Source organism: Centropristis striata, chromosome 10 (genome assembly GCF_030273125.1).
Source record: "Centropristis striata isolate RG_2023a ecotype Rhode Island chromosome 10, C.striata_1.0, whole genome shotgun sequence".
Lineage (NCBI taxonomy): Eukaryota > Metazoa > Chordata > Actinopteri > Perciformes > Serranidae > Centropristis > Centropristis striata.
This window is the reverse complement of record NC_081526.1, coordinates 16,162,733-16,189,004: the sequence shown is the minus strand read 5'-3', so window position 1 is coordinate 16,189,004 and position 26,272 is coordinate 16,162,733. Positions and strand designations below refer to the sequence as shown.

The 26,272-nt window shown below is 39.4% G+C and overlaps 1 protein-coding gene across 1 annotated transcript; it reads left to right on the top strand.

Moving 5' to 3' along the window:
* The first annotated feature begins 10,268 nt into the window (after positions 1-10,268).
* Positions 10,269-23,280, top strand: tmtc4 (transmembrane O-mannosyltransferase targeting cadherins 4). Its single transcript, XM_059343334.1, is given in 18 exon segments — positions 10,269-10,301; positions 10,303-10,452; positions 10,601-10,716; positions 12,013-12,229; positions 14,271-14,358; positions 14,548-14,648; positions 14,926-15,018; positions 15,225-15,386; positions 15,619-15,821; positions 16,189-16,363; positions 16,729-16,860; positions 17,002-17,081; positions 17,188-17,295; positions 17,405-17,546; positions 17,738-17,852; positions 19,149-19,261; positions 22,194-22,263; positions 23,013-23,280. Coding segments are annotated over 18 exon segments (2,247 nt in total). The 3' UTR covers positions 23,162-23,280.
* Positions 23,281-26,272: the final 2,992 nt, after the last annotated feature.

Below are 26,272 nucleotides of genomic sequence, written 5' to 3'. Positions count from 1 at the left end.
GTATTTGTTGAATGTCTGGAGTGTAGGCATTATCTAGCTATTGTTTGTGGACTTTTCACTACAATTGAGGAAATTCTTAATGATTATTTGCATGTTAATGGGGGGTACAGGGTTTGGGAGTAACAAGATGACATATTTAAAATACAAAATATGAGTATGTATGTGTTTTGTTACAGTTACAGTTTAAATTTCTGCTATTCTGAATACAGGTACTGTCTTGTTTTGAATTCAGTTTGTCAGCACAATTACGGAAAAACTACTCAGCAGACGTTCATGACACTTAGTGGAAGGGTGTGGCATGGGCCCAGAAAGAACCCACTAAATTTGTAGAAGATCCAAATCACAAGACAGATGCGCTAATTATCTTTTTGCCGGGCTAATATTGTTATATTCGGCATGGTGGTGAAGCTCTGTGCTCTCCGAGTGCACTTCTGGTTTGTTTTATTTGCTCTGATATTCATATGAGGCACTTTTTTTTTTAATGTGTAACAATTTGTGCAGGTGCAGTTCACCTGCCAGTGCCACATAACAATGGCAGAGGAAACAGCCAGGACACTGTGTGAAATGTGTTTTTGGCATAGAAATATAATATCCAGACAAAAAAGCTCAGCAAGTTGATGTTGAAGTAAAAGTCAAATTGTAATCCAAAGTATTTAAAATACCTCAATTGATTTAAGTAATCGAATATAATATGTTATAAATTATATTTTAGGGTATGTATTCAGTAATGCAGTGGAATACAGTCATATCTTTGGCTTGATTTGTGTTCTGTTTTGGTGGCTGCTTGGTTAAGGGCTCAAAGTAAATAAAATATATAGTATACAGTATAGTTGTTGCCCTATAAGGTCAACATATTTCCTATATTTTTAAGAATGGAATGAATGAATGATTCATTTAATCAATCAATGGGCCCAACAGGAGGGTGACTGAAAAGTGACACACTGTAGTGAGAGTGCCCTTAAAGAAGACAAATCCACAGCCATGCATGCTTTAGTTTTACATGTTTCTTTCCTCCTGCACACACACCAACTAACGTCTGTTTTAAGCGCAGCACATCTTTGTTGGTAGAACCTGATAGAGACAGCATGTGTTGTTCCCGAACAATATGGACGTGACATCTGTGGCTCGTATACAGAGATACAGAAACACAGCACACAAGTAATCTGTGTAGGAGTACAGTCAGCACAAATGTGCGGCTATGCCATCACAGCAAAAATATGATAAGAACAGATGCCTGCCTGCAGAGGTTCTCGATGGCGACTCGGTGATGGACGCCAGTCTCCTGGGTGCTCATCTTGATATAAAAAAAGCCCTTATCATAGAGGATCACCATTCCCACCTGGTTGTCCTTCGGCCTCATGTAGAGAACAAACGATTCCTTCCCCACCAGCCATCTACAAAGTGCAAAGAACCACAGTCACACACACACACACACACACAATGGTTGAATCCAGTGTGTAGAAAAACTGTTTTAACTAAGATGTAAGGAATGACAGAGGAAGTCATGAATATGGGAGCTGCATGAAATATGGCTTTTATGCATATTTAGCTTTGGACTAATGTTAACGCAGAATAGTGTGCAAATTACCACACACCACTGGATTCACACTGGAATTATATTTTTCCCCTGTGCCTCAAAATTAACCCTTCAAACCAAAAACCAGATGCACACAGAAACTTCTAAGTGGCACAGTAAGCAATTAAAGTAATTAGATAAGGCATTCACATACTGACATTATTTTTTAATTAATACATCAACAGCCATGTATTCACATTTCCTACAAAGGAGAAACACATGCAGCAATGCTAAGATCTTATGAAATATATAAAGACTCATCTTCTTTCCTTGCTGGAACAGTTTAGAATAAAAGAAATCAAAATGACCAGCTCCTTCTCCAGACTTTGAAAAGTTCTGTGACACATTGGCAGCCTAATAAAGCCGCAAACTTTTCAGCAGAAAATACTTCGTCGCACATATTCTTTAAGAGCAAATTTACTTTGTTTTACTGAAAGATGCTTACTTTGCACTTATGCATCATTATTATAATGTGTCATCTCATCGCTTTTCTTTCTTTAGGCAATGGATATTAGCGGCCATCTTAGCTCTTTAAGTGATAGTTTCTTTGCTCCTGCCTGCTGTGTTTCCCCTCATTAATGCAAGCTATTCTCCATCACCGTCCTCTGTGAAGGGACTCTCCTCATGCAGGCCACAGAACTCTGACAAGGATGAAATTACTGTTAGCTTTCACACCTAATTAAAGTGTAGATGGATCACCTTCAATGGAGTTGACTGTATTGATGTCATTCTCTTACAAGACAGGGCTTTGACTGTAAGTAACCGCACTTATGGTCGCTGGATGGATCCCTGTACATGGTGCTTTGAGGATGTTTCTCAGGTTGTTCTCCAGCTGCATCTGTCAGACAGAGTCCAGCTGTTTTCCACTCAGCTGTAGAGTGCATAATGACTGTTTCTCCACAGAACGGGAATTACAGCACTAATATTATCATCACTGTTGTATATGAAGGTTGTAATCAGATTCTATTCCTTGCACAATATTTTTAGAAGCATTTAAAGGTTTAATATGTAACATTTCCGCATTAAAATGTCTAAAACAAGACAAGAACTAGACTTATATTGTATATTCTTTTGTGTTTTGTAATTACATTATCCCAAATGTTTCCAACAATGTTCATATCTACAGAAATCTATAATTTTTTGAGTATCAAAGACATGACCCATGTTTATCATTGCCTGTCAATGGCATCTCTGTGTTATGTTTCTCTGCAGAAGCTGTCATGGATTAACTTTTAAACAAGTTTGAAGCAATATTTTACAATAAAATGTGTAGCTCTTGGTTGCTTTTTGCCTATATATATTAACCTAATGAACAATTTTTATGATCAGAAGATCACTGAATCTTAAGTGATCAGAGAAATAAGCTTAGCAAACATTAGCAGCAGAGTTTGATCCTCCACCAACATGCAAAACTGCATTAATAAAACAAATAATTTAAAAATGAAACAGCTTTAATACGTTTTTTTCTTAGAAGTTTAAATAGCTGTTACATTTTCTTGGTGAAGAGAAGACCTCTGTAGACAATCTGGCTGAAAGTAAAAATGTTTGAATCTTAATCAGAGAAACTATCTGGGCAAGTGTGGCAGCTCGGCTCCAGCCTCTCTGCTGATGTGCTGAAGAGCATTGTAGAAACACATGTTGTTCTAGTGAAATGGCTTTATTAAAGGTTTTTACTGGTTTTAATAACTGGGTCCATTTCTTCTGAGAGGAGGAGACCTCTGAGGACAATTCGGCTCCCGGTACAAGTCTCCTGAAAATCATTCATCTTTGGGGAGCTTCCAGCATTCATTGTTTGGTCTACTTCAGATTTTTTTAATACATATATATATATAGATTATTTAAACGAGTAATCGATGTCCACGATTAATCGATTAATCGATTGTCCACAAACCAAAGAGGTATTCAATTTATTGTCATAAAGGAACAAAGAAACCAGATACTGTATATTCACATTGAAAAAGCTGAAATCAGACAATTTGGATTCATTGTCTTAAAAAAAACTGCTCCAACCAATTATTGGATGATCAAAATTGTTGACGATTTATTTAATAATCGATTATTGTTCGATTAATCGAATAATTGTTGCAGCTCATAAGCAGAAGTTAATGTTTTTTACCAGGACCTGGTTTGTGCAAACAGGAAATTTGAAAATCAGAAATTTGGTTTCTGGTCATGATAAATGGTGTAATTTTGGCCACTACTGTAAAGAAACCATGTCATATACAGGATTCTCTCTAAATTCTAGTATCCCAGTGTATGCTTAACCAGACTCTGCACACTTTCATTTTGACTAGAAGTTGTTTTTTGAAATCCTTCAGTGGGCTTGTTATATAAATGAATTTTCACTTTCTGCAGGAACATGCTGTATTTTTCCAAGCTGCTGAACAGAAGGAAATGAGAGTGAGCTGAAGAGAAACCGAGCACCCTCAGCTGAGAGATGAACACTCAGGGATATAAGAGGGGAAGGACGGGTATAAATAGGTTTCTTGCCTAAAGTCGGTTCTGTGCGTGTATCCTTGTCTACGTTGTGTAATTCTGCACATGCTCGTGTGTGGGTTTTGTGTGCTGCATATGTAAGTAAGTGACAAAAGGTGAGCAAATTAGCAGTTCTTACATGCAGGTTGGCAGGGGGAGCTTTAGAAGAGCCTTGAACATCAGCAGCTCCTGATGAAGAGCTTGGAAGTGCTTGAAACGGCGTTTGATTTTCCATGTGAAGTCCCCGTGGCTCAGCTCAATCGTGTAGAGATTTGGATTCAGCACCTTTGAGGTGAACATTTCAAAAGGAGACGGTTCAGCTCCACCGCATCAATAGTCGCTTACAAGAACTTTGGAGGAGATGAAACACGTATAACGATACAATACTGTCTTTAAGGATAAGTTTGGGGGATTGTGATATTAAGAAACTTTTGATCAGAAAAGGTGAGGCTTACAGCTTTGTCAAAATAATGAGTGAAGAGCACCTTTTAAAGAGGTTCAGACAGGGCGTATGACAAGCGATGACTCAGTGCCTGGTTTACAGTCAATTATATCTCACTCACCTTTGTTGTAGATGTCTATTCCACCTCTGTCACCCAGACAAAAATAGGAATGTTTTCCAAGAACACTTTGGAGTCCAGTGACTTTAATGAGGGGGAAGTTGTAGAAAGATAGAGAAGGAATGGTTCATGCTTCAAGAGAAAAAAAGAGACAACTAAGGTTTAAGCGAGCAGAATAAGGAATCATTTTTACCTTCCCAACTGGGCTGTAACAGACTCTTGCACATTGCAAATGTGCTGCACAATCACCACTTTCAAATAAAAGGAAGTCTTTGAGAAACACTGCTTTTGGTTGTCTTTGTTCTCCATATGTAAAGTAACTTCAAGGAGTTTTAACAGGATGATGAAACAGTCTCAATTTAATACTGATACTTCTCTATGACCTGCATAAGCAAACAAAACAATCAGCAAGAACATTGGCTATTTCTGTGTATTTATTCTTTATCCTGTCACTGGATTTATTCCTTGCAAAATCAGAAGAAACAATATATGACACGCAGACCGGAAGAGCCAGTTTACATTTTCAAAGTTAAACAGTAGCATGTTAGCGAGTTAAAGGGAAGCAGGAAAACATGTTTTTTTTATAAAATTGTATTTTTTTCGGTTATATTTTGTGGTTATTGCTGATACTGGGCCAAAAACCTGAAAAAAAGAAATATTTGAAAACATTCACAACTGATCCTGAATTGGCCCTCTTCCTCCCAGTCAGGTATGTAAAATGTCTATTTTTAAAAAATATAGGCCTACGACATGTATGGATTTACATCAGTATATTAATAAATATTGATGGCTAAAACAAAGTTTACCTTGTTCCATCATAGTCATATTACAGTTATAAATCTTACATAGCCACAAAGGAATAGGCCCACCTTACCTCATTAATACAGTATGCATCCTGCAAACAGCAGTGTTAAAAAAAAAAACGCATTAAGAACACGTGCTTACACTCGTGTGAAACACATACATGCACTAGCCAGATCAAGATCTCGAAGACGAAGGTGGTGGTGCTTAAGTAGTACCATCTTTGTCCACAGGGGGAGCCAAAATCAGCCAAATAAAAGTTGCTTCTTGCTGCTTTAAGGTCTGGCTCTGTGTTGATGTATTTTTTGACTGATCTTGTGGTTTACCATCAACTTAATTTCCTTTGCAGCTGCAGAACACTGTGTGCGAGCACCAGGCAGATCACACAGGCCGAGACTGCCAGAGAAAAGACTCTTGGAAAAGTTTGTGTTGAAGAGCACAAGTACTCTCTCTCTGACTCTCACCATGGTGCAACACACCTGGGAAATGTTGTATAGCAGCTCTATGTCCAACTGATATCACATACAGCTTTCATTAAAGGCAAAAGTTATAGCATGACATCTTCAGACCTGAATTTTACCAGTTATATGTTCAATTTGGACCATGCTCCTTCTCTCATGTACTAATGAAGTTACGTCACTATTTAATGTAAAATAAAAAATGTTATGTTCATTGCTGAAAGTTCTTTTATGTTAAAATTTGGTACATTTGTGCTCGTTTCATGGAAGTTTTCAGAACTTTTGCAGCTTTCTTCAAGTAACATATGGAAGTGACTTAACTTGAATATAAATGTGATAACATATAAAAAATTAAATTTAATCTAAAATAAAACTATATTTTTAATGTTTGTGTATTATGATTGTCCTTACCTCATAAAAGCATCAGAATAATATTTTTTCAGGCTTCTGAGTTTGTTATTAGAGACCAGATATTCAGAGAAAGAGACTCATTTTTTTGAGACGTCCTGTGTAATTCCCATTGCAAAAATCTTCAAAGTAACATTAGATAGTGTAAGTATGCCAATATTACACCCAGATCATGAAAGTGAGGTTTTTATGTATACAAATGCATATCAAAAAGTTTCCCACTCTTTGAGTTTGACTCTACTTAATGAGGCCGAAGTCAAATTTGAAAACAATGTTTTTTCATTGGCTGAAACCCATAAATATTTCATGTTGGAGGTCTGAAGGGGAAAAACACACATTAGCCCAAGAGATTATTTTTGTCCCGGGTGCAAAAGTTGTTCTAGCACATCTATTTTTGCCAGATCTGTAATCTTTAAAAAAAAGTGAAATATTTCACCACAAAGCATGTTTTACAAATATAAACTTTGCTCTTCATTAGTAAACATTTTCTTTAATAAACAAGGCTTTGGAGAATATCACTGTATATCTCCCGCAGAGATCAGAGAAAGGAAAACTGTTCCAACTGTGATTAACAGCTAATGATGAAAAACACATGCAGGCTGCATCGTTCTTTTCGGGACATTGCGTGATGCTTTGCCATTTCTTCACTTTCACGCCATTTGACCCTGACCTTTCCTTTCTGCTGAGATTCTATGTCAGACTGCACACAATCAATGTCTGTCACCTTCTGCGTGATCACAAAAACAGTGGACCCTCCCTGACAAGGTCTCCACTGGCAGCCTTGTCTCCCTGCATTTGGGCCACTAGATCTTCCATTGGTGGTACTGGGACATCCTCCCTCATTATCTCCGTCACCCCGCCCTGGCCAGCCCGCTGGAAGTGATGCTAATAACATGAATACCAACTGACTGACATGGGTGAAGAACCAGGAGATGAAATCCATACTTCATGCATTTTGCATGTGGTGGTAATTAGGCAATTTCGGGGGTACTAAATGTTTCTGCCAAAGTATCCGAGTTCCTGGTGAGAGAGGAAAAACTCTGCTGAAAGCTTGTAATATGAAGGCCAGATGCAAAAACTGACTAAATTATGTGAAGACAGTCTGAACTGATTTGAACATTATTAGCAGCAGCTCCAATATTTAAATCTCACTTTGAAGCTTCACCAAACTGGTAGCACCCATAACAATCGTATTTGACTGTGCGGATACTAAGGGTGATGTTTTGAAGCACGGCCTTAATTATGTGTGCTTTCTTGCTGAATAAGTGTCTACTTCTCTAACCAACCCTGAGACCCATTTTAAAGGTCTGAGAATGTGCCCTTGACAATATTTCCCCCCTCTCTTCGCCCTGGGCCCCTGGCTCTGGCCATTAGGGAGATTCCTTGTCTTCCCTAAGCAATGACAGGTGAAGTGGAGCACAAAATCCCAAAGCCTACCATGGGCCTCTCCGCAACCTCAGCACCGCTAATTCTTACAGACTATCATCTTTCTATTAACACTTCTTTCTACTAACATATCTTATGACAGACAACAGATTACCAGTGTTTGAAACGACAGCCACACAGTCAGTGACAGAGAACACCGTGCTGTTGTTACATGCACTGACAATGGCAAGCGGCTCGCCCTACCAGACAGAAACACTGTCACACTCAGCTCAGGTCAAGATAATAAATGGTGAATACACACCAAGCTTTTACATCCTCTGAGAGTAAAAAAAAAGTTATCATCATGTGTTCCAATATTTATTAGATTATTATGAAATTGTGATTAATCTTTTAAGTTATTTCTCTGCCTATATATGCCTGTCTATATATATATATATATATATATATATATATATATATGTATTAATATACTTGGTTCTTCGCATAACTTGATTATTCAAGAAGCCAACCCCAGTACTTAAGAAATGACATTGTCTATTGCCAAAAGTGTAAAAGTATCCACAGCACATGCTTTACTTGAGACTGAATTTAGCATATATGGTCACCCATAAAATTGGAATAAAAAATATTCTATACCTCTTTCCATGAAAATGTTGTGTGATTTATTCTTGGCAGATAAAGTGTATGTCTTGTCATAACTTTATTAATCAATCTCTTCCAAACATATCACAATAAAAAAATTAAAACACAATTCACAGAAACACACTATGTCTAATTGGCAACCGTGTATACTACTACTATACTATACTATATTATACACTATACTATATATTCTAATCTTTATGTTAGGATATTTTTATATGAAAAAACATATTAATGTCAGCTTCTATAAAGTGTAAAGAATAAAAATTATAGCAACTTCAGACCTATGTATTACATGGGGGTTGAGTGATGCTGTACATATTTTGTAGTCTTAAAAATACAGTCTACATGAACATAAAATCTAAATTACATGCATTACACTTTGTCTAACAGTTACTTGCAGAAATTAATGATCCTTCAAATTAAACCATTGTCTCATTTGCACGGCTAAGTAACCCTTTAACTTGAAGTATTGCGAACAAAAAGCAGAACTCAGTGTCAATCAACACTCTAATGTTCAAACTATCAATGTGCTTTAATATAGAAACAAAACCTATTTCCATATTCGTTATAGTAGCAAACTTCTCTATCATATAGGCACTCATATTTAAATTGGTTAACTTTCAGATGAGAGAATAGAGAAATTGCAAAAGACAGATTGTAACTTAACTGTGTATCATGATAAATTTGCAGCACTCGCTCAATATGTGTTGGTATTTATTTGTGTGTGTGTGTGTGTGTGTGTGTGTGTGTGTGTGTGTTGTGTTGTGTTTACTGTAGACCAGACTGATTGACAGTGTTTTTGCACTGATCTGTGATCTGATGTATCAGCAGTTCTCCAAAGGCAAAACAAGGATGGCTAATCAATGATGAGATTAGAACATCATGTCAGGATAAACAGAGGAGAGAGTGAAAAAGGTGAGAATTTTTTTTTTGTAATGCAGAACTTCACTGGGAAATCCCAGTAGAGGGAAGACAAAATGAATAAACCAAATAAATAAGATGCATTAAAACACAAGGACAGCCTCAAGTGTTGATAAAGTCAGCAAAAACTTCTCTAAAACTTTACAGTCATCAGAGGATGAAAATTCAAAATCAGTAGAAGAAAAACACTTTCTTGGCCATGCATTTGCTTTAGGAACATGTTGCTAGATCCAGCAATAAAGTTCTCAGAGAGGCTAAAATGTGTGTGTTTCTCTGATAAACCTGTAAGAGCTTCCCCAGGTTGCTCCATGTATTTATAAGACATTTTGAATGAAACCATAGTATACTCCACTTTAACACCATCCCCGCACAGGCAGAAGAAGACTGCAGCACTTCAACTATTGGCTGACAACGACCACGTGACTACTACGCTAAACAGGAAGTATTGCAGCCGGAGCGTGTATATTTGTTTACAGCCCGGAGTTTTCCGTCTGCACCTCCTCGGGGTTGCCTTATGTGGCTGAAAATCGTCACAGTTTGCGTCAAAATATTTAAAATAGATAGCGCGTAGTACCGATATAGCTACAACCGCGCTGCTGCCATGCCAACACCGTATAAATGGGAATAGCACCTGCTAACAAGACATGCTAAAGTCACGCTTTATTAGCCTGCTGTCTTCCAATGTACCACTCGTTTTCTGCTGTTATGGGTCGGTGACAGTGTAATAATTGAACCTGTTAGTATCAAAGTGCAAAGTTTATCACCACGTTTGTGTGCAGACACAATTATTGGCTCATTTGGCGACTCTACGTTTGCTAGTTAGCCAGCTGGAAAAGAAGCTAACATGGGAATTACAAAAGACACAGTGACCTCTCTCAATCTCTCCCTCAACAGATAAGGTATGAATCCACCAAATGTATACAGACAATGCTTCTTTAATACGCCTGTTGTCATTTTTACAACCACTGATTGATACAGTTTGATATCGTCTGCCTGCTTTTATCCTCTCCCCCCTCAGGGACTAGATAATGATACAGAATGACCAAAGACCAGGTACATTATGGCATTACCTGAAGTTTATTGGGATCACCAAATACCACTTCCAAAGCTTGCTCCAGTCCAGGCCAAGGTCACTGTCGCCCTGGTGGCACTTCTGTGCTTCATCAATAGTTATGATGGGGAGTTTGTGTTTGATGACTCCGAAGCAATTGTCAACAACAAGGTACTATAATTCTTTCCAATGGTGCCCACATGCACATATTTGCATTTTTGGTTTACCCTATTTCTTTTGCAAAAATTATCTACTTTATGTTGTTGCCTGCAAATGTTAGGGCCACTGACATCAGTCTAATTTTGTATTTCTGTTCCAGGACTTGAAACCAACAACACCTCTGAACAACATCTGGAGCAATGACTTCTGGGGAACCAACCTGAGTAGCAACTCTAGCCACAAATCCTACCGACCTCTCACTGTCCTCACATTTCGGTAAGGGCCAATATTTTCTGTGTGAACTCAACCGTTGATACACAAAAATATGTGTTTCCTGATCAGCTGACAGGTGTAGGAAGACACCACAACATAGTTACTGTCAACACAACAAACTATTTGAATGCATGTTATAGTAATAGAAAATTCTGGTTTATTTCAGACTGATATATTTCCCATAAATGTGTCCATTATGGCTCTATGGGGAGTTCTATTTTTATTCTCCACCTCCACCATGACTTATCTGTATATGGTGAGCCTTCTACAGCTTTCCAGATAAACTAGACTTTTACAAGAATCATATCAAATGTTTGATTCTGAGTTTGGCTAAAAGTAAACACAGAAAGAAGCTGCATGGAAAAGCCATTGTGGCCAACTACACAGGGTGCAGTTAGCCACAGTCTGCATCCAGGCGGAGGAGCACATCAGTTTGTTTGCATGTAGAAAAGAGTTTTGTACAGCTCAGACAGTTGACAGGGAAGTCTTCCATTTGGGGGCTTATTGGTTTGGCTTTACAATGACAGAAGTCTGTGCAGTTATACTGGTTTTTGCATATCGCCTGGCAGCCCTGTAATATTCAGAAGCTTCTACTGATCTCAGCAAACACCTGCCGACAAGTTTGTGGTTATAGTCATGAATAAGTAGTTTGGTGGTGAGAATCTAGGATCAGTAGGTAGATGAAGGAGGGGTCCATTCTCTCAGCACGGTGTAGTCTTCCTCCAACATGTACTGTATTACCTGAACAGCTTTGTCAGACTCTGGTGCAAGAGCAAGCAATCAGTTTTTCACACATACTGTGAGTCATCAGGATTATAGAGGGTGTGTTACCTGTGTCAAACTTATAATGCCACAGAAGAAAACCTTTCTGTCTCTCTGCCTTGTGAGCAAGGACGCTGGTTGGCGCCCTAACAGGTCATTCTGTCTGTGGCTGGAGGAGAAATAATGGGCCTTGGCTCCTGTGGCTTGGTCATTTCGGTTAACTTCCTGCCTCAGGTTGAGTTGTCTGTGTGGTTCCCTAGGAGGGCTTACATATGCTGAGTGTGCTGCTCCTCATGCCCACAAATACTTTTAAGTGGCAGATTTTGACTTCAACCACTTAACAGTGTGGTGCAGTCTGACCACAATAGTAATAGTGGAGTTATTGTCAAGCAGCTTATACAGTTGAACTCCATTTAGGGCAGCATTACAGCACACAATAACTGGTTCTCTTCTTTTTTCCACACTGCCCCAACAATCACATCATGTCAGGCTTTTCAATGTTTTTTTTCATCGTATTTCCCCGTCTTGCTGTTGCAGGCTGAACTACCTCTTGGCGGGAGGCCTGCACCCTGTTGGCTTCCATGTGCTTAACATCATTCTCCACGCTGTCATATCTGCCCTCATGATTGACGTGTTTGCTATACTGATCGGTGGATTATTCTATGATGAGAAGGGTACAATACTGAACCACGCTCCCAAGACCTCTCTGCTTGCTGCCCTCTTCTTTGCCGCACACCCGGTCCACACAGAAAGTGTAAGTAGGGTTCAAGTTCAACGGTTTATTTCGGTTTATAATGTCTCTTAAGTACATCTGAATTCTTGGATACTTGGCTCCCATTAAATAAAACAACCAGTGCAACAGGGTGCACTTTATTGTTGGTCTTTAATGCCAGTGAAGAATAACATAGTGCACCTCCAAAGTACTAAACCATACATATAGCTGGAGACTTTGATATTTGCATACTGAGTCGCATTTCACGGTTGTTCTGTTGTTTGGATACAGCCATATTAGAGTGGTGGAAAAGTATGCACCAAATCTGTTTTTCAGTTTGCACAACAGCAAAAGCATGCTCAAAATTGTGCTGCACTCTCAAAACCTTTTAGACAACCCACCAAATTACATAATGGCAAAAAAGAAGATGCTGCAAGAAGACACTAATCATCAAACACAGCACAGTGCACCAGATCACAGGTTTCACAGCTGCAATCGCTAGTGGTGTTAACGGAAAACTTTTGATTAAAAAAAAGCTCTGTGTGAATGCTGGAAGAAAGAACTTTGAAAGTTTTGATTGACTTGAAAGCTGTATTAAAACTCTTTCTCTCCATGTAGGACAGCATGACAAAATGTCACATTGTCCAAGACATTGTAACTGTTGCCCCTCAGTAAATATTCCCTCCATATTTTTATTCATATTGATTTGTCTGAGCTGCATTTCCTCCTATTTCCTCCCTTCTAACACAGTAAGTGACTAACATGAAGTATTTACATGCATCTTTATACAGAACTTGTGCTGGGTCTGATACATCCCTTTTCCACCAACATGTTATTGGTTTGGCTTCGAGCACTTAATATTGAACTGTTCTGAGAATTTGGACCAAGCTTAGATTGGTTGAAAATCCAAAAAGTAGATTCCCAGCTAGAATCAAGAAATTAACAGGTTTTCCTTGACCTGTAGTGCGAACTGTGACGGCATCAGTTGTGTCATATATGTGTCAGAATGGCCAAAATATATAATATCTCTGTAGCAATATATATATTTCACAATATAGTATGTGTTTGGTAACTTATGGTTCGCTCCAACTTTACTTGCAGAAGGATCAGAATGTATACAAATTAAGTAATTGTTTTCTGTAAAGCAGTTTGGCTGCTATTTTTTAATATAGCATTATAAACTATATAGTATACACCATATACAGTTTTATATCATTTTGACTCATCATGTATATCGCCATATTGCCCAGCCCTATGCGTCATAATCTACAGGTTGGCAAGAGACTGGAGTCTTGCACGTAATAGAGTTCTACATCTGCTCATCATAAATATTTGGTCCATGCTGGTATTTTGGATAAAAAGAAAGGGGGGTATCAGTTGCTGTTGTGGGCCTATACATTCTCTCGAGACCTTGCACTGGTTGTAATTTTGGGCAACAAATAAACTTTTCTTCCCAGCATGAATTCCCTACAGCAGCACATCGTGGCATCTCGACATACTAGTCCAGAGGTTTTAGTACTGAACATGCAGTGGTTCCATGCCAAGAACAAAAGCCCAGTCTCAGCTGGGAGTGCAGGGCCAAGGTCCGTGTGGTAGCACGGCCTGATTATTAGTTGTGTTGGGATGCTTATTGACCTGCCAGCATATGTGTGTTTGCTGTAAAGCCTGGCTGGAAGGCAGCGGTTCCCCTTCTCCATTCTCTTTAATCATGCAGGTCAAGGACTAGGTTAGACCTGGGGGGGTGGGAGGCAGGCTGACTGTTGGCTTAAGCCCACTGTATGTATCAAAGCAGGCAACCCCAGGATGCCAACCATACTGTACCCACACACTGTATACAACACACACACCAACAGGCCATGCTGATAATGAGGAATTCTCTATTAATAACCCTCTATTGAAAACTGGATTCCCCATGCAAAACAGAATGGATAGTAAGGAATGGAAGATGTAATACAAATCAGTAATTCATTGCGTATGATAATGCTGTTTTTAATATGTACTTACCATTTGAATTTATGCCTTTTTGTATCACATTTTAATTCTCTTCTCTTTCTCTCTCTTTTTCCTTCTCCATCTCCATAAGGTGGCAGGTATAGTGGGTCGAGCAGATCTTCTGTGCGCTCTGTTCTTCCAGCTGTCTTTCCTCACATACTGCAAAGCTTTCAACACCGGTATGTATCTAACACAAGTATGATTATTTGTGTACACTGTAGTACTGTACTGTGTAAAGGGCTGACAGTGTGTGCTGATGCCAGCTTCAAAACATTCTGTCTTTGTGTTCTTAAATCAGTCAGTTTAAACACCTACATTTTAAGCCTGAACTGTCCATAACCAGCTTGATCTTGCCTTTGTGTTTCCAGGGAGTGACAGAGATGACAGGTTTTCTGTCCAGTGGGTTGTGGTCAGCCTCTTGCTGTGTGCTGCAGCGATGCTCTGTAAAGAACAAGGCATCACAGTCTTGGTACAAAGTCTTGTGTTTTTTTTTTGTGCACAGCCATGTTGTTGATTATTTCATCACATCCAGTCAAACAGTGTTAAAAGAGAGGCCTCATCAGTGTTACAACACAAATAACCCTTAATGAAGACATACCAGTTCATGTGATCTCTTTTTTGTTCGTCTTGCTTATATGAAAAGTCTCACGCATTCCATGTATGATATGAGCTAAAGAACCATTTTTCTACTGACCTATATACATTTTAAATGCCATTTCTGCTTCCTTCTATGTACTTTCCTTCAGGGTGTAAATGCAGCCTTTGATGTCCTCCTGATCTGTAATGTTAATGTGTATGAACTCAGCCAGAGGCTACTCCTTAGGAAGAATTCACTCGATGTGAGTTACAGTTTCTACACCCTCCCCCTCTTTACTGTCATAAATTATGCACTCCCTTGTATGATTAATGTCACATCACATACATTGTCTGTGAAAACCAATAAGCTTTTTAGTTCATTGTAATCATGAAACAGCGCTTGCAAGTAACTCAAGAAACATGGATTTTTTTTTATTTGTCAGTGACAAGTGTTGATATTCTCTGACAGGTAAGTGAGACGTTTCAAACGGGATTGCTTACACGATTGGCTCTCATGGGTCTTGGAGGACTCTCAATGCTCTATGCACGCTGGAGGATCATGGGAACGGGACCACCAGCATTCACTGAAGTAGACAACCCTGCCTCTTTTGCAGAAAATATATTTCTAAGAGTGAGTAAGATATTAAAGCTGGGCACCCTTTTATCCATAAATTACATCTTTTTTTTTCTTTATATGTTCTATGCAACAGTTAATTGGCTGTAATGTCTGTAATGGTCTAATCAAACATCTAATACTCGTTGATCTTCATCATGAAACACAGTGATTGACTTTGGCTTTTCTTCTCTCATCTCTCTCTACTTTCTCCCATTCTGCACCCCTCCTGTTCCCCTTTGATTGGCAGATAGTGAACTATAATTACTACTACTCTCTGAATGCCTGGCTGCTGCTGTGTCCCTGGTGGCTGTGTTTTGATTGGTCCATGGGCTGTGTGCCTCTCATTAAGTCAGCCACTGATTGGAGGATGGTGTGGCTGCTGCTGCTCTGGTGCATCCTGATAGGCTTGATAAGCCAAGCCTTATGCTCGCAGGACAGCCAGAGAAGGAGGTAAGCGAGCAGAGCCATCTCACACTCGCTGTAGATGAGATGGAGTACATGTTGGCCTCTCTAGACTTACACTTGATTATGAAAATTGTACCATATCCACTGCAGTGTGACTAGAGTACCAGTTCTCGATTGAGTTTCTGTTGGTTTAGAGACAGAATGAGTGTGTGGGTTCACAGGGAAAGTTTCCTGTGTTTGGGTTTGGGTTTTTTTTTTAACTTTCCTTACCGTACAACACTCTGTTCTCTGAGCACACAAGCCCAACTGTCATGCCATCTCACTTTAAAAACTACTGCTACAGACATTTTTGATTGTCATACACATGTATATAATCCTTAGGCGTTCTGTGACCTCTTTCTCTGCCTGCCAGGACACTGACCTTGGGCCTGGTGCTGCTGGTGGTCCCTTTTCTGCCGGCCTGTAACATTTTTTTCAGGGTGGGCTTCGTCATTGCTGAGCGAGTGCTCTACCTGTCTTCAGCTGGCTACTGTCTACTGCTGGCCTACTCCGTGGGACACTGCTGTTGCCGCTGGTCCAGATGTAGGGTAGGGCTAAAGCACGCCAAAGCCACAATTCAAACACAGTGACCCTTTTATTTCTATAAGCAACCCAGTCACACTGTGCTGGTTTTAAACTCTTTTATTTCACCACCTGTTAATGCAGATTTAACGATTCAGTAACTCAGTGATGCAAAGAAGGTACAGTCAAGAGAAATGACTAATGACTCACCTATAAAGGGATGAAAACAGCAGGTGGTGTCCACGTGTCCATATTGCATAGATATATTTGCAGGCTGTTAACTCTGAGTCACAGATAATTGATTTTTAAGCTTACAGGTTCAAATGATTTACAGTACACGGGTTGTTAAATGTCTTTTTTTTCCCTCCTGTTATTTTCTTCCCTGTTCCAGAAGCCACTGTGTGTGTTGGTGTTTGCACTGTTGTGTATGTATGTAGCTCGCTGTGCTCTCCGCAGTCACCAGTGGCGATCAGAGCAAAGCCTCTTCACCAGTGCCCTGTCGGTCTGTCCGTTCAATGCCAAGGTAAATATCTGTGGTTCTTTGTGTTTGCCTGCCTTTTTACAGCATGTGTCAGTAAAATGTTTGTTCACATGTTGAATAAATTGCAGCCAAGCAATTGAAGTCACACTCTCATTCCCCATTTGTTGACAACTGATTCCTCAGGTCCATTATAACGTTGGTAAAAACCTGGCTGACAGAGGGAACTCTACTGCTGCTATTGCATATTACAGAGAGGCAGTCAGGTGTGTGTCCTCACAAGCAGAAGCAATCCAAGCTGCTAGCTGAATTATGGCAGTATGTGTGAGAGAGGGCTGAGTCATGTTAACTGCATTTTTCTGTGGCTTTCAGGCTACATCCTACTTATGTCCATGCCATGAACAACCTGGGGAATATCCTGAAGGAGAGGAATGAACTGATCGAGGCAGAACAGCTGTTGTCTAAAGCTGTTTCTATTCAGTATGTTGCCCTACACACCTCACACTACAGACAGACAACTCATTTATTTCACTGACTCCAGGTATCTTGAAAAAGCTCTCTATTTTTTATTTTTTTTTAATCCGTGCAGACCTGACTTTGCTGCAGCTTGGATGAATCTTGGTATAGTTCAAAACAGCCTGCAGAAATTCGAGGAAGCAGAGCAGAGCTACTGGAATGCCATCCGCTTCCGGAAAAAATACCCAGACTGCTACTATAACCTCGGACGCTTGGTGAGACTCGAGGGTCTATCAAACAAATAGGCTTTTATACAAAGAAACAGAGGTTATAGTCAACTTGGACTCTAAAATTAACCACATTAAAAGTAGAAAAATTACTTTATATTTATATATATTAGTCAATCATTTTTTTTATTGCCATGATAAGAGAACATTTTATAACTGATTCTTTCTTGTCATGATAGTATGCTGATCTGAACAGACATGTGGACGCCCTGAACGCATGGAGGAACGCAACGGTGCTAAAACCTGACCACAGCCTGGCCTGGAACAATATGGTCATACTGCTGGACAACACTGGTGATGATGAAATACACACACACACACACACACACACACACACACACACAAGCTGCACATACATTACATATATACCAAGTATTAGTGATTTAATAAATGAGATCTTTTAAGACAGATCACTGTCACACAGACGACATTAGACTTTTTTTTTTTTTTTGTCATACCATGTAAATACAATATGTATATGAATAATGATAATAATAAGCTTTACTCATTTGTGAATTGATCATTTATGAGTCACTTAACTTTCAAAGAACTCTCTGTTCTGGGTGCAGCTTGTTCCAGCATTAACAGCCAAGAAACACAGCGTTGTTATTTTGGAAAAGCAGGAAATCTAAATGGCCAACAAGATTAGACCGGAAGAGCAGGAATCAGCAATGCTTGAAATTTATGTATTAAAGCTTTGTGTAGTGAGTTTTGAAGGCACTCTTCCCTGCCGTGTGGAGAATGCTCTGATTTCCAAACGCTCGAGCCGTTTTGTCAGAAGCTGCTCCCGCGGGGGCGGAGTCTCCCAGGAGGGCACTGGAACCATCCAATCAGGGCCCAGTATGTTCCTGATCAAACGTGGGCAAGCACAGCCAGAACAGCGCCCCCTCAGAGTCCCCCCACCGCATTTGTTCCCCAAATCTGACAGAAATAATTCTACCCCTCTCCCCAGCTCCCCACCAAACAAAAAAAAAGAGAGAGAGAAAAGAAGAACAATAGGTGTCATTTTCAAATAACAAGGAATTGGGAATATTCTTTTCTCTTTGGTGTTCACCCCCCCTCTTTTGTTTTGATCATTACACAAACAAAAGGCAGAATCAGTGTAGATTCAGGCAGAGGCGCTCAGGCACAGTCACACATGTAGTCACATGTTGGCAAGCTGCGTCTGAAGGGCACAGGCCATGACTCAGGACGTGACTGTCATTGCCTCTCTGTCTCTTTGACTGTCTCTCTCTCTCTTTCTCTTTGCCCATTTCTGGCCAGACATCAGACGGGTCTGTGACAGAGATCAATAACCCAGTGGGCCTTGTGTTCAACCTTAATTAGGAGACTAAACCGCTCCTCCATGTGTGGAGAGGGAAAAACTCTGCCCTAGACACTGCTGACAAATACAGCAAGCAGTCAGATTCTCTGTTATTACAGTTGTCTCTGGATTTCTCTTAACTGTATGAAATAAACATTTGGTAGTCTATATGTTGGCTACCATGTTGTGTAGATTGCACAAAAAATACAAGCTGTACTACATGTACAAGCTGTATATGTGGTGTCAATAAAAATGACTTTTTTGATCCTGTCTGCTCTGTCTTCAAGGTAACTTGGGTCAAGCAGAGCTGATCGGCCGAGAGGCTCTGAGGCTCCTCCCTAATGACCACACTATCATGTTTTCATTGGCTAACGTCCTGGGGAAATTACAGAAATATAAGGTCAGTCATTGTCCAGTTAACATTTCAACTCACTTTATTATTTTTTGTGCATGTTGACGATTTTATACCTTACATGGTCGTTAGGGTGCATCAAAAAACACAATTCTTGAATTTTGATATGGCTGGGTGCTAAAAGTGTTCCAATATATGTAGAAACAACACATGCAAAATATTTTCCCAGTACATGATGATTTAGGGGTGCCACCGCACACCTGTTTTTGTTGGATAAAGTGGTTAACAGTGCTCAATGGTCGCCATGGAGATCTGAGGTAAACAATACTAGAGCTCAAGAAAACTGAGGTAATCTTTCTGTGTTGGGTATGTATTATTACATATTACCATCATATCTGTAGTTGTGTCTTTATATACTTATTTATCATAAGTCATTTAAGTCATATTTATAGGTATTTAGACTATATACAGTTAAAATTTGAGTATCTACTATCACATGACCATAGGCCACTACTACTATTGCCATCACTATAGACCAGTACTCCTATCACATGATCACAGACCAGTACTCCTATCACATGATCACAGACCAGTACTCCTATCACATGATCAGAGACCAGTACTCCTACCACATCATCACAGACCAGTACTCCTATCACATTACCACAGACCAGTACTCCTATCACATGATCACAGACCAGTACTCCTATCACATGATCACAGACCAGTACTCCTATCACATGATCACAGACCAGTACTCCTATCACATGATCACAGACCAGTACTCCTATCACATGATCACAGACCAGTACTCCTATCACATCACCACAGACCAGTACTCCTATCACATCACCACAGACTAGTACTCCTATCACATCACCACAGACCAGTACTCCTATCACATCATCACAGACCAGTACTCCTATCACATGATCACAGACCAGTACTCCTATCACAGTACCACAGACCAGTACTCCTATCACATGATCACAGACCAGTACTCCTATCACATGATCACAGACCAGTACTCCTATCACATCATCACAGACCAGTACTCCTATCACATTACCACAGACCAGTACTCCTATCACATCACCACAGACCAGTACTCCTATCACATGATCACAGACCAGTACTCCTATCACATGATCACAGACCAGTACTCCTATCACATGATCACAGACCAGTACTCCTATCACATGATCACAGACCAGTACTCCTATCACATGATCACAGACCAGTACTCCTATCACATGATCACAGACCAGTACTCCTATCACATGATCACAGACCAGTACTCCTATCACATGATCACAGACCAGTACTCCTATCACATGATCACAGACCAGTACTCCTATCACATGATCACAGACCAGTACTCCTATCACATGATCACAGACCAGTACTCCTATCACATGATCACAGACCAGTACTCCTATCACATCATCACAGACCAGTACTCCTATCACATCACCACAGACTAGTACTCCTATCACATGATCACAGACCAGTACTCCTATCACATGATCACAGACCAGTACTCCTATCACATCATCACAGACCAGTACTCCTATCACATCATCACAGACCAGTACTCCTATCACATGATCACAGACCAGTACTCCTATCACATGATCACAGACCAGTACTCCTATCACATGATCACAGACCAGTACTCCTATCACATCACCACAGACTAGTACTACTATCACATCACCACAGACCAGTACTCCTATCACATCACCACAGACTAGTACTACTATCACATCACCACAGACCAGTACTCCTATCACATCATAGACTAAAGGCGGCTGTGGCTCAGTTGGTAGTGCAATCGCCCACTGATTGGAATGTTGGTGGTTCGATCCCTGACCATGGCAGCCACATGTCAAAGTATCCTTGGGCAATACTGAACCCCAAAAGGCCCACGATGCTGCATTCATCAGTGAATGAACTCCCAATGGTGGCAGGTGGCACTAGTGTGAATGGGTGAATGAATGAATGCGCCATCTGTAGTGCAAAGCACTTTGGATAAAATCTCTATATAAGTGCAGTCCATCCATTTACCATTTAGACCACTACTACTATCACCATCCTTGTACACTACTACTATCCACTACTACTATATAGTGCAGCAGGCAGTTGAGCATGACCTACCAACAGCCAAACATTGCTGCTGCAAATGCAAGCTAATCCCTGAATAGGACGGTTACTCTTGGGTGGCGGGTGGGGAGACATATCTGGGGGGATACGCACTGGCTAGGTTCAGAGTTCAGGTTCCATTTCCTCTCTCTTTCTCCCTGGTGATGTTGTTCAGTGGAGCAGACTCTGGCACAAGTTTAGTTAGTGTCAGCTCTTACCATTAGGCCCTGTTAGTTGCCAATGAGTTAGCCACTAGAGAGGGTGTCTCAGTAACGCACCTTGTGTTTAGCAATAAAGTCAATTAAACTTTATATGTGTGTCCAATATCCATCACTGCTGCACAAAATTCAGGGTAAGGCCATGTGAACATGTCCCATTGACTTCCATTCATTTCGTCTATTGGACAAATGAATGGAGAATCTTGAAAGTTGAATTCTGGGAAATGCCCTAGTTGCCCAAAGGGCAAACAAACAACTTTTGCTTTGATAACCCTATAGAACATGTTAGTGTATAGAAGTTCACTGTACTCAACATTTCCAGGTCAACCTTTTGGCAATTAGACCAAAAATTGCAAATTTTTCGAAATTTCACCAAAGTTCATGTGTTAGGTGGCACCCCTAAATCTCAATGGAATTCCTCAAAACTTTGCAAAAGTCATTTTTATGTTAAGTGGAACAAAATGCAATCCCAGCCAAATTGATATTTTGAAATTAAAAATTCCCATTCAAATTTGATGCACCCTAATGGTCGTCTGTGTCTGCTATCATATAGCAATGTTACATTTCTCTATATAGTAAAGGTAAAGATAATTCTAAAGGTTTTTCTTCCTGGTCCTCAGGAGTCAGAGGGCTTCTTCCTTCAGGCTCTCCGGATCAACCCAAATGCTGCTAGTTGCCATGGCAATTTAGGTAAGCTGCTGCAACGTTGGTTGTATCAGGTTTTACAGAGCTGATGAGAATAGATATTATATGTTTTTTTTGGCATTTTAAAACAAGCTACACTATGGTTATTTTTTTGTTGTTGTTTTTTTTACTTCTTTTGACTACTATGACGTTTTTTTTGATACAATGCTACATTTTTTTAAACATTTAAAAAATATTTTGGGAAAATACTATACCATTGCCATTATTAAGGTAGTATTGTAGGGATTTTTTGTAGCCATTTTTGGACACACTAAACTTTGACTTTTTCTCAATTGTTGGGCATATTATGATTTAAATGTTTTTTGGCATACTATACTATAACCATTATCACCATAGTATTCTATGGTGGTTTTTTGGCATTTTTAGACGTACGATGGCAGGGTTTTTTTTTTCAATTTCTGGACATACTTGAATAGGGCCTTTTTTGGACATACTTTACTACTACAATGATCAACATAGTATTTTATGATTTTTTTTTTTGGCAGTTTTGGAAAAACTGAACTTTGACAGTTTTTTTTTTGTTACTTTTTTCCCACATACTATATTATGAAGCTTTCTTTAATTTTTTCACATTCTATAATATGTGGGTTTTTTAAAATATTTTTGGACATACTATACTATGCCAGCAGAAGCAATGTTTTACACCCTATTGCATAATTACACCTGTATTGAATTAATAGAATAAGAATGGTCTCTGCTTTTCAGTTTTAACAGCATTTCTATTTTTCCCTCAGCTGTGCTGTATCATCGCTGGGGAAAGCTGGAGCTGGCAAAGAAACACTATGAGCTGTCTCTAAAGTTGGACCCTGAGGCTCCTGGGACCAGAGACAACTATAACATGCTGCGACGCAAACTGGACCAGCTTAAACGGCCCACACCCTGAGGGAGCCTACTGGGACCCCTGCCTGTTTTAAACACATTTTTTCCATTGTTCAATTTGGTATTATTTTATCTCACAAATTCCGGCTTTGTACCATTTGGAAATAAAGACCATGATCTGTGTATCAGGCTCTAGTGTTGTTATTTTGGGGGGCGGGGGGTCCTTAAAGGGAAAACAAGAGAAAAACAATATGTTACACAGTTGCAAGTTGTCCTTTTGTAGCTTTGACTATTATTAAAGACTTTTTCATGTACGAGACTGCTTGTGTATCTAAATTAAGTATCTGATTTAATATCCTAATTTGTATGCGGCAGGTGTGCTGCATGCCAAATGGTGTTTGTGCTGTTTTATTTTAGTATTTTTAGTATCATTATCAACATACTATTCATACTAGTCAATGTTTTTTATATATATAACACGTATATTTTTATATATTTCTGGACATGCAATACTATGACATACTATTTGGTGGCATTTTTGGACAAACTACACTTTGACCCTTTTTGTTTTTGTTTTTTACTTTTTTCGACATACTATTCTCTGCTGTTTTTTCGTTTTATATTTTTAGACAACATACTATTCTAAGGCAGGAGACAAATTACAATATTATCATTGCTTGACATTTTTTGACAATATACCATGACTTTTTTTTTCTTTTTTTTGACATACTATAATATTGTGGGTTTTTTTTTTTTTTTTTTTTTTTTTTTTTTACATACAATACTATTACCATCATCAACGTAATATTCTAGTGTGTTTTTGTCGCAAATTACATTTTTGGACAAATTACACGTTGACCATTTTTGTACTTTTTCCCCCCAATTTGTGGACATACTATGCTATTACCATCATCAATGTACTACAGTGTATAATGTAAACCCTACTTCTAGAGTGTTTTTGTTGCATTTTTCAACCAACTACACTACATTAAACTTTTGACTTTTTCAACATGCTATACTATGATGGGTTTTTAAAACATTTTTTGATATACTATGACTTTTTTTAATACAATTTTATTTATCGCATTTTTGGACAAACCTCAAATTGACCAGAATTGTACTTTTCTTGACATACTATATAATATATAGTAAAATATAAATAAATAAATATGTTGGGGTTTTTTTTATATTTTTGCACATACTATGCTATTACCATTATCAATGTACATATTCTGTGCCGTTTTTTTTTTATAGGCATTTTTGGACAAACTACAGTTTGACCGTTTTTTATTTTTTATTTTTGACATATTATAATATAGTGTTTTTTTGGATTTGGACTTTTTTAAAAATTTTTGGACATACTATAATACGGCTTTTTAAAATTTTGGACATGCACTAGTATTACCATGATCAACATACTATTCTAGGATTTTTTTTTGGTATCTTTGGACAAACTTAACTATGACCGTTTTTTGCCTTTTTTCGACATTATTCCATGGCAATCTTTTTGTAATTTTTGGGCATACTATAATATGGCTTTTCATGAGGGGGGGGGGGGTGTTACACAGTTTCAAGTTGTCCGTTTGTAGCTTTGACTATTATCAAAGACTTGTGTATCAAGTATCTAATTTAATTTTATGGGTGTGAAATGTGTATGTGGCAGGTGTGCTGGATGCCTGTACCGGTTACATGGTCGTTTGCACTGTGCTGTTTTGTTGCTCCATTTGAAGGCCATGTGGAACTGATCCATGGTGAACCCCATCCTCTTTTCATCTCTTACCCTGTGTTGTGTCAGCTGGACAGAGCACCATGCATGTGTGGGTCTAGAGAATTTGTTGTAAAATTTATTTGATTTGGCCCTTTTTCAGCAGTTCCAAATGTCCCTATACTCATAAGCTGCCACAGCTTGGAGCGAGAGCGCTAGTCTGCACACGGCCACAATGTATCTTTCTTTACTCAAGCTAATGTGGTTATCATGTTTGTTTTTGAATGCCCGTCTCTTTCTTCCTGAGTGGGATGGCACTCTGAGGTTCAAAACCCCCTTTGCCTCCCTGCTTGCAAAGCCTCTGTAGTTAATGGGAGAAAGGTGTTTGTGCTGGGAAGTTTTTCTGAAGTGTCCATGAGGAGACAAGGGGTCAGCTGAGACAGGAAACCCACGGCCGGTGCTGTATGAAAACAGCTCTATAGCACAGAGCCTTCAAAGGGAGAAGGGGATGATCTCCCCGGGGACTATGCATGCACGCACACACATACATACTCACACACAGGCCCGGTCGTCTTGAAGAATGCTGCTGAGGGAAAAGGCGACCCCAGTGTGAAACATCAGTCAACAAGTGTGCAGCCGAGGTCAAAGTTCAACGCACTTCTATTTTTTCACCTGCTTCCTACAGCTTGCAGGGAACTTTTGAAGCTCTGGCGGGCTGGTATGGCTTTGCTTTCGGGGCTGCTAAGTTTGTTTACACATACAGTACAATACACCAGTTGATGCTTTGATGTTTAGAAGATGTTACTGATATGCACATCGGGGGCGCCGCGGCACACACGACCAGCGATGTCCTCCGTGTGTGACCTCCTAAATATGCAACTAATATCACATGATGAAATTTCCCTGTTACTCAACTCTGTTTTTATTTTTGTTGCTTTGATGTAAAGAGCTTGTGGTAGATATATCTGAAAGCACAACAAATAGCCCATACACACAGCACACTCAAAGTATTGTTTAGTTAAAGATGAAACCTGTTTCAACAAGCTTCATGTAAAGGTCAGTGTGGTGAAAGGGCTTCATGCTATGGAGCCAGTGCAGACAGAATAAGATCAAAAAGCTTTGGATAGTGACATTCAAGACTGAGAGCTTTTCCCTCATATTATTTTTCGTCATGCAGTGTAACATGCAGTGCAGCCCGTGTACGGTCGGCTACAAAACCATCAGCTATTCGCTTTATGTACATATGGATCTTTTCTTTACTTTCTGTGTGATCCTTTCATTGGGTGCCGGCAGCTGACTGTCTAGCTGCACAGCTGTGCTGGCACATCAGTGGGGGAGCCCACTTTTATCATAATCATTCTTTGAATACCTTTCATTATCATAAAATATGTGAGTATTAAAGGGATGGATTCACCGGCCCAGCCAACATCTTCATTATCCATTCTGACTGACAAAAACCTGCTGTCCTAG